The 10,000-nt window shown below is 47.4% G+C and overlaps 1 protein-coding gene across 5 annotated transcripts in view; it reads left to right on the plus strand.

Annotated features, from left to right (window-relative positions):
• The window catches only part of PRICKLE2 (prickle planar cell polarity protein 2), a 353,317-nt gene that overhangs the window by 301,809 nt on the left and 41,508 nt on the right, over positions 1–10,000 (plus strand). For all 5 annotated transcript variants that reach the window (XM_074284179.1, XM_074284180.1, XM_074284182.1 and 2 more), the window contains one exon: positions 8,691–9,560. In XM_074284179.1, the coding sequence (XP_074140280.1) occupies positions 8,691–9,560 (870 nt within the window). The remainder of the gene's footprint in view (positions 1–8,690; positions 9,561–10,000) is intronic.

Below are 10,000 nucleotides of genomic sequence, written 5' to 3' on the forward strand. Positions count from 1 at the left end.
TCAGCCCTGATGTTAAAGCTCACCCTGGAGAATACTTTTGCTCTAAAGCATCCTTTCCTCTATTGCTCTGGTATGCTACAAATTGACCTAATTCTACTCTTCCCCCTGCCCAAAAGAGGAGGGGGAGAAATCCTTGCTCTTTCAAAGCATCGCCTCTTAAGGAAAGCGCTGGGGAGCCATTGGCTCTCCAGAGGGTGTGTTTTTTTTTTTCCCCTGAAGGGAGTGATGGTGAGGGATGCAGGGGGAGGGGAAGGAGAAGGAAGCATCTTAAGGGAGAATCTTAAGCAACTGGTTAAGATTCTAGATCTGAGGGCCTCCCAAAGGCATCCAGGCCAGGGCCTTTATTTTCCAGATGAATAAATTGCTGCCCAGAGATGTTGGAAAGGGAGGAGGGGGGGCACATATTAAGAGCAAGGATGGGATTGATTTTTCTAGTGAATTTTATGTTTGTTTCTGGACTATCTGATGATTTTCGACAAGTTGCTCCTTCTCTGAGGGGGTTAAAGCTTCTGCTTTTAGGTCTGTGATGCTTCTCTTTTATGAAAGATGTCTCCTTCTCTCTTTAGAGGAGATGGACTGGATGCCAAAGTCTACCTCATTTAAACTCTATAGAAGAAAAAAAATCATTAAATATAAGCTAGGGGCTTCAGCTTTCTCACATATAATCTTAGAAGATTAGATTTGATTGAGTTCCAAGATCCTTTCCAGCTCTCAATCTGGAAACCTATAACCCTACACCCCTTTGCCATTTTGTGCCTCAGTTTCTTCATCTGTAAAATGGGAAGGTTAGCTTGACTTGTAAGAATATAAACTTATGAACTTAGAAAAACACAGAAAATCCCTTAATTTGCTAGCAGCTGACTACTTCTTCAGTAATGAGAATTGTCAATGTGGAGTATGTTTTCTAATAAAAGCCAGCCCCATCCCCTATCACCGTCTCCTTCCCCTCCCTCTGCCCCCATCCCCTGGCGTGTCTGACCACACAGCTGCAGGAGGAGGTCTAGCCGACCCCAGGATCCTGACTTTATTGGGTCCCTTCCTCCCTTCCGTCTTCTCAAACACAGTGTGACTCCCCTCCTTCTCTTCCTTTTTCCATAAAAAAGAGGGGAGGATCTAAGTTTTATGAGAAAGGTGCAGTAGTCATCCTCATCAGCTGCCTGCGATTTCATTGGACGCGAAGCTAAAAATACCCTCCACTGTGAAGAAGCTGCAGGCTCTGCTGCAAAATAGAATTTTGCTTCCCCCAGGAAAAAGTATGGCGCTTTGCAGTTTGTGCTTACATACAGTTCCAGAGCTTTGCGAGCGATCCCTCTCATCCAGATATCCCATATTTATACAGCAGCTCTCTGCAAACTCATACCAGGGACTGGTTGCTAGGGAAACGGTCTCCGTTCCCCGCACCCGGCCGAGTAAACAGTCCTATAAACAGACCTAAGGATGGAGCAGCCGTAGGCACGTGCACGCTCAGAAAAATGCTTACAGGGCTTGTAAAGCAGGCAGGGAAGGGACGTGGAAGGGACAGGCCCATTTCCAGATGTGTGGGGTTCAGGAATGGGTCAGCAGAGCATCCAAAGCTGTGGGAGTTTATGCAGTTGCTTTTTCAATGCCGCTTCCTTCCATTGGCTGCCTCTCCCCTCAAGCCCCCCAACATTCCTCTTTTGAGGGCCCCACAAGCCAGGACTCCTCCAGACTGCCCTCTTGGTCGGGCTCCAGCTGTCTCTGTGGGTCTCTCGGGACAGAGAAACCACTGACATTCTGCTCCTCTGCCCTTGTAAAACATGGCGGGAACACCCTGTACTTAAGGAGAACATTTGGGGAGGAATCTTCCTCTACTTCATCAAATAGTTTGAAGCTAGAAGCCCTGAATTCAAATTCATCCTAGATCACTTCCTAGCAATGTGACCGTGAGTTATTTAACCTCAGATAGTTACTGAACCTCAGTTTCCCTCATCTGTAAAACCACAGGGTTATACTAGATGGCTTTTAAGGTCCCTTGCAGTTCTAAATCATTGGTCCTATTCATTCTCAGAAGTCTAATGGGATAGAAGAGTTTATCAGAAGAGATTTAAAACAAAGGCGGAAGGTGGGGATGGGGGACAAGGAGGTGGGGATCAGGGTCCAGCAGTCAAAAATCATCTTTCCTCTTGCTGAAGAAATAACTCTCATTAGCTGTTCCCAGAACGAGACTCTTTTGGGCGATGGGCAGAGTTCATGGGAAACCTAAAGGTGACCTGGCTTCTCTCAGTGCTCCAGGATGGGCTCCTGGGTGAGCTCTGGCCAGCTCGAGCCTCAGTATATCTGCCCCCCCCACGGGGGCCCCCAAATGATAGTTTAGTAATGTAAAATGTGAGAATTCAGTGCATCTCCCTCAGTAGCCTTGCTGTGACCCAAGTTACAAAGTTAGGAAAATTTTCAGAGCTACTCTGGGTGGGAGGGCTGTGAGGGTCCATCTCAAAAGCAAGTAAATGGGATGAACAAGATTCAAATCCATTCTTTCAGCTCCAAGTTCAGCATTCTTCAAATGACTTGCCTCTTGCTCCAGTCTGCAATTATATTTTGATTATGGCTATGTGGTGCACTGTGGGACCCACTGGGGTCAGGAAGCCCTGAGTTCAAACCCAGTCTCAGACACTCACTAGCTGAGCAAGTCACTTCGCCCTGTTTGCCTCAGTTTCCTCAAATGTAAAATGAAAAATTAATAATACCCACCTTCCCAGGGTTGTTGAGAGAATCAAATGAGATCACTGGGAAGCACAGTGCCCCGTACATAATAAGTATGTTAGCTATTATTGATTACAGAAGATTGGCATGTCTTTAAGATGGAAGAAGTCCTACATAACATGATAATAAAGGCTCTCCTGTTGTAAATTCTCGCATCCCCTGGCCTTGCCACAGTTCCCAAAATGCCCGTTTCTTGTAGACTTGGCTTAGAGCTGGGATCATCCGGGGCTAACTCAGAGAGAGTCAACAAAATGTCCAAGATTGCACAGACATGAGGTGGTAGTGGTAGGATTCACACTAATGCCCATTGACTCATGGGTTAGACCACAAGAACATTGCCACTTAAAGGGAATCCATGGCTGCCATTCCCACTGGGGTCAGATTCTGAAGGGCATTTTTTGGTTCTTCTTTTCATTACAAAAGAGACATTCACAATTTTGCCTTTGAACAGAGCTCCCACGTGCATCAGCCCTCCTCCTGAAGGTTATATCACATGCATATATGTATGAATGCATGTATATATGTAAAGGAGTCCATGTATATACGAGCATATATCCCCTTACATTCGATATTTGATGCACAAATTTGAAATACATTTTCAAAGGTTTCTCTTATTTTTTATGAATCGTTTTTTATCTTAAATCACATCCGTTTGTGAATCTACCCCAATTGCATTTAAAATGAAAGAGAAAAAAAGGTATTTGAGCTAAAGTTACCAACACATCTATCATGTCTAACAGTTTGTACTAATAATATAAAAATGATAATAGCTAACAGATGTTTAACAATTTACATATATGATCTCATTCAATCCTCACAACACGGGAGATCCGTACTTGTGTTATCCCAATAAACTGAGGTAAATGAAGGTTGCGCTTGCCAGGGTCACACAGCTGCTAAGTCTCTGAGGTTGAATTTGAACCAGGCCTTCCTAGCTCAGAGTCCACTACTGCTCAGTAGGCCACACCCATCATTCCCCATCTCTACAGAGGAGATCACTTTCAGCCTAAAACATTTTAAAACCAGACAGCTCTGGGGTCATGGAGAGAAAGCCAACAGTCTCCATTGGAATCTTGGCTCTTGCACTTCCTAGCTAGGTGACCCTGAGCAAATGATCTCTTTGGGCTGACTCACTTACTCATCTTTAAAAAAAAAAAAAGGGAATCAAAATATATCTCCAATTCTGACCCTAATTGATTTCACGGGGCTCAGGGAAGGTTGGGAAAGGTAAGACATGCAGAGTGCGTTGTGAACCTTAAGAGCAACGTTGACGTCACTGTAATTTCAGATAATAAGGACTTGTGTTTGTACGGTGCTTTAAGAGTCACTTATAGATAGCCCTAGGCTCAGGAACTCTTGGAGCCACTGCCAGTGACTGACCCCCGCTTCCCTCATCCGTACTTCCCCATCCTACTCTGCTGAATAACTTTGACCTTTAGCCCCTGGAAGAACAAAGTCTTTCAAACATGACTCGTTGGTCTGTCTTGGTAGAAGGGATTTTTCTTACCTGGGAGTCCCCAGTGAAATCTCTGGGCCAGTCTTATTCCTGTCCCTAAGAGAATAAGACTCAACTGGGTATAATTTAATTGGAGGAAGGAGACCCGAGTGTTCTAGAACTGTTTGGTGGGATAGACTGGCCTGGAGGGGGCCTTTTCCTAAGGGACTCTGGCTACCCAAGTTGGCGAGAAAGGATGCTAGAATGCCTCCTCTGACTCTGCTCCTGGATCTTGGCCAAATCTCATCACTTCCCCAGGACTCAGTTTCCTCGAACTGTCCCGGGGATGTGAACAAGGAAAAAGCCATAGACAGGTGTTGGGGGACGGGGGGACCTTCGTATTCTCCAGGGAAAGGGATAGAGGAAAGCTTGGTTCCAGATCAGCTATTCTCACCAACAAGCTTTCTCACGTTCTTGTTCTGGGCCAGGAACAGAGGTGCAGAAACTGGCAGGGATTGGCCACCTTCTCCCAGCTAGTTCCCAGAGCACTCCTTTCCACTTTTCATCTCTTTCCCTTGTGTCCCCCAAACCCCCTCCTCCTCTCTGCTCCCTCCTGTTCCTTAATCCTCTGTTCAAACACAGACCATCAGGCTCCCCGCATTGTTTGTGGAAGCAGTGAGAGCTCAGCCTTACCAGGGCCCCGTCTCCTCGTACTCCAGGAGAACCCACCTAGCAGGGCCAGCAGGAAAGGGGAAGGAGGAGCTCTGGCTGGCTTTTCCCCCTGCATTGCTAGGGATCTCTGCCAGCCACCTCCTTGCTCAATTTCCCACCGCCACATCATTAAAAGTCCATCTTGAGAAAATGGTGTTCGCTTTGGAGCCCTGCTTTGGGGAGGGTCAGTCAGCAAATAGCTTGGAATCGTTTCCTACCTGCTGAGAAAGAGTTTTCAAAACCTTAATGAGGAAGAATACTTCCCTGCTCATCCTCCCTTCTGAAGAATAAAGACCCGTTCACGGCCCTTTGTCGTTGTTTCTTCCTCCACCTGCTGGGGAAGGAAGGGCATCATCATCAATCACAGGATCTTGACCAAAGCTCCTCTAAACTAACCCTTCATCTTACAAATGAGGAAACTGAGGCACGGAGTATTAATTTATATGTATTTTTGTGATTGATTGCCTTCAAGAACATGCCCAGTCATCAGCTTTTGCAGTACTGGATCCAGAAATTCTTGGCCCCCCCAAAAAAATTAAAATATAAAACGAATTCTCTCTCACTAGAATTCTCTACCCTCTCACTTCGTTCTCATCCTTCAAGGCTTAACTCAAATCCTATATTCTGCAGAAGACCTTCCCTGGACCCTTCTGTTGCCTTAGATGGAGATATTATTGGTCCCACTTTACAGATGAGTCTACCAAGGCTCAGAGAGCTAGATTAGCTTGGCTGTAGTCCCTCAGGTAGAAGCTGAAAGGCTTGAGTCTTCCAACTTTTAGCCCTGCTGCCCTTTCGGCTCCAGCCGCCTTCTCTGCCTTCCTCCCCATTTTCCCAGGTTCACCCCACCCCTTTCTATCAGCAAGGCAGTACAGCCAGGCCTGTCTGGCAGAGAAGGTCCCTGGGGCCATGAGCTCTTGGTCAGGCTCAGGAGTCCCCTCCTCCCAACAGCAGGGACCTTCATCAGCTTCGGCCTGGGCCCTTGTGAGAGCCGGCTGATGACACAGTCTGCCTGTGGAATCACAACCGACTCACCGAGCCAGTTTATTTATTTCCTCTGGATTCTCCCACCAAGACTTCTTTCCTTAAAGGAAATGAGTCATATTTAATATGGGGAAAGTGGGGGCTAGGGGCGGAGGCACTTGTGAGACGATTGCTTCCAGGCTTTGTGACTTCATCAGTGTGAAATCAGTGTGTCTTTGTGGCTGGGGATTAGAGTGGACAGCTCCCCGGCTCTGGGCCCAAATCCCTCCTCTGCAGCCTCGAGACTGGACGGCGCTCATCTCCTTGGACCTCAGTTTTCTCATCTGTAAAGAGAAGGGAAGCCCCCGAGGTCCCATTCAACTTCAGGTCTCTGATCCCACAATCTTTGTGTTTTGGAGTGGACAGTTCAGTGGATAGCTCTCTAGCCCTGGAGTCAGGATGTTGTTATTGTCATTGAGTCATTTCAGTCCAGTCCAAGTCTTCATGACCCCATTTTTGGGGGTTTTTGTGGCAAAAATACTGGAGTGGTTTGACTTTTCCTTCTCCACCTCGTTTTACAGATAAGAAAACTGAGGCAAACTGGATTGTGACTTGTTCAGAGCCACGCAGCTAGGAAGTATCTGAGGCTGGATTTGAACTCAGGGAGAGGACACTTACTGGTGCTCTGTCTACTGCATCACTCAGCTCCCTTGGGATCCGCAAGACCTACGTTCATGGTGACCTCAGATACTTGCTGTATGACCATGGTCATGTCATCTAACGCCTGTTTGCCTCAGTTTCCTTATTTGTAAAATGGAGATAATAGCATCTTCCTTCTAGAGTGGTGAAGATAAGATATAATGAGATAAGAAGTGTAAAGTGTTTAGCACAGTCCTTGGCACCTAGTACTTTATCAATGTTGTTGTTGTTATTATTATTATTATTATTATTATTATTACCTATCTCCCAGTGTTGTTGACTCAAATGAGATAGTAATTATAAAGCACAATGCCTAGCACACAGTAAGTGCTTTATCAATGTTAGCTATTATTAATTCTCAGCATTGTTGTGAGAATCAGATGGGATAATAATTGTAAAGCAGTATCTAGCACACAGTAAGTGCTTTATCAATGTTAGCTATTATTAGTATTACCTCCTCCTAACATTGTTGTGAGAATCTAGTGCCCAGCACCCAGTAAGTGCTTTATCAATGTTAGCTATATTAGTATTACCTCCTCCTAACATTGTTGTGAGAATCTAGTGCCCAGCACATAGTAAGTGCTTTATCAATGTTAGCTATTATTAGTATTACCTCCTCCTAACATTGTTGTGAGAATCTAGTGCCCAGCACCAGTAAGTGCTTTATCAATGTTAGCTATTATTAGTATTACCTCCTCCTCCTAACATTGTTGTGAGAATCTAGTCCCCAGCACACAGTAAGTGCTTTATCAATGTTAGCTATTTTAGTATTACCTCCTCCTAACATTGTTGTGAGAATCTAGTGCCCAGCACACCAGTAAGTGCTTTATCAATGTTAGCTATTATTAGTATTACCTCCTCCTACATTGTTGTGAGAATCTAGTGCCCAGCACACAGTAAGTGCTTTATCATGTTAGCTATTATTAGTATTACCTCCTCCTAACATTGTTGTGAGAATCTAGTCCCCAGCACACAGTAAGTGCTTTATCAATGTTAGCTATTATTAGTATTACCTCCTCCTAACATTGTTGTGAGAATCTAGTCCCCAGCACACAGTAAGTGCTTTATCAATGTTAGCTATTATTAGTATTACCTCCTCCTAACATTGTTGTGAGAATCTAGTCCCCAGCACACAGTAAGTGCTTTATCAATGTTAGCTATTATTAGTATTACCTCCTCCTAACATTGTTGTGAGAATCTAGTGCCCAGCACACAGTAAGTGCTTTATCAATGTTAGCTATTATTAGTATTACCTCCTCCTAACATTGTTGTGAGAATCTAGTGCCCAGCACACAGTAAGTGCTTTATCAATGTTAGCTATTATTAGTATTACCTCCTCCTAACATTGTTGTGAGAATCTAGTCCCCAGCACACAGTAAGTGCTTTATCAATGTTAGCTATTATTAGTATTACCTCCTCCTAACATTGTTGTGAGAATCTAGTCCCCAGCACACAGTAAGTGCTTTATCAATGTTAGCTATTATTAGTATTACCTCCTCCTAACATTGTTGTGAGAATCTAGTCCCCAGCACACAGTAAGTGCTTTATCAATGTTAGCTATTATTAGTATTACCTCCTCCTAACATTGTTGTGAGAATCTAGTGCCCAGCACACAGTAAGTGCTTTATCAATGTTAGCTATTATTAGTATTACCTCCTCCTAACATTGTTGTGAGAATCTAGTGCCCAGCACACAGTAAGTGCTTTATCAATGTTAGCTATTATCAGCTGTTATTATTTGGAGGCTAACCTGCTGCTTGTGGCAAGCCAGTCTGAACTTGGCTTGCCTATCTTCAGACAGACAGGCTGTAACCTGCCAGATCTGGACATTTATCAGTGGCGGCTTCAGTGGGGATATGAAATGAGATTCACCAGAGGCAAGGAAGCAAAGGCTGACTAGAGCTGGCTAGAAGGGGGGCCCTACTTCACCCCTCCTATTATATGGAAGATGAAACTGAAACCCAAATAGGTTTGAGTAACTTATGTAAAGTCTCCCCAGTAAGATGTAGAACAAGATTCGAATCCAGGTCCCTTGAGTCCAGGGCCAGGGTGTTCCCCACCACCACGTGGAACCTCTGGTTAGCGGGAGAAGAGGGGTTTCAGGTTCTGGGCTGGCGTCCCGAGCTCGAAGACTGACGTTTTCTCACTCCTTGTCCTTCCCCCAGGCATCGACCAGGGTCAGATGACCTACGACGGCCAGCACTGGCACGCCACGGAGGCCTGCTTCTGCTGCGCCCACTGCAAGAAGTCTCTCCTGGGCCGGCCCTTCCTGCCCAAGCAAGGCCAGATCTTCTGCTCGCGGGCCTGCAGCGCCGGGGAGGACCCCAACGGCTCCGACTCCTCGGACTCGGCGTTCCAGAACGCGCGGGCCAAGGAGTCCCGGCGCAGCGCCAAGATTGGCAAGAACAAGGGCAAGGCGGAGGAGTCCCTGCTGAACCCGTGCGGCCAGCTGCAGGTGACGCCCAACCGGCTCTCGGCCGACGTGGACCCGCTGTCGCTGCAGATGGACCTGCTCAGCCTGTCCAGCCAGACGCCCAGCCTCAACAGGGAGCACATCTGGCGCAGCCGCGACGAGCTGTACCACTACGGGAACAAGATGGAGCAGAGCCCATCCCAGAGCCCCATGCAGCTCCTCGGCCAGTGCAACATGAGGACTTCCTACAGCCCCGGACAGGTGGCCGCGGCCCCGCAGCCCGACATGTGGGCCAAGCACTTCGGCAACCCCAAGAGGAGCTCCTCGCTGGCCATGAAGAGCCACGGGGGCAGCTTCATGCAGGAGTGCCGCGAGGACTACTACCCGGCCAGGCTCCGCTCCCAGGAGAGCTACAGCGACATGTCCAACCAGAGCTTCAGCGAGCCTCGCGGGAACCTCAAAGTCCCCAAGTACGAGGAGGAGGAGGAGGGGGGCGGCATGGCCTCCCAGCCCTGCCGCACCCGCCACCCACTCAGCGCCATGAAGTACACGGAGGATCTCACGCCCACCGAGCAAACCCCGCGGGGCTCCATGGAGTCGCTGGCCCTGTCCAATGCCACAGGTAAGCGAGGCTGGCTGAGCCCCACTCCATCCTGCCGCCCATCTCGCATCCTTGCGGGTCCCCAAGGTGGGGGGAGGGGGGGGCAACCTGCGCCAGAGGAATACAGGTGAGCCCAAAGGGTAAGAGATAGCAGACTTCCAAAATCTGGCCTCAGCTCTACGGTCTGCAGGTGTGTGCGATCACGTAGACACACCGGGCCTGCCTGCCAAGACTCTGCCCCGGGGAGAGAGGGAGAGGGGCAGTAGTATCATCAGCATGGAGAGGGGGATCACACTTCCTTCCCTTCCCTTCCTTCCACACTTGGAAACTTATTTTTAAAGAAAAGACTATAGTATGGGGGGAATGAGCACTTCCTGACTTCTGATTATGTCATCTCCTTGAGCCTCAGTTTCTTTTTCTGGAAAATGGAGGGGTTGGACAAGGGGCAACCTCTCGGGTTC

The sequence above is a fragment of the Sminthopsis crassicaudata genome, chromosome 1, assembly GCF_048593235.1.
Source record: "Sminthopsis crassicaudata isolate SCR6 chromosome 1, ASM4859323v1, whole genome shotgun sequence".
NCBI classification, from domain to species: Eukaryota; Metazoa; Chordata; class Mammalia; order Dasyuromorphia; family Dasyuridae; genus Sminthopsis; species Sminthopsis crassicaudata.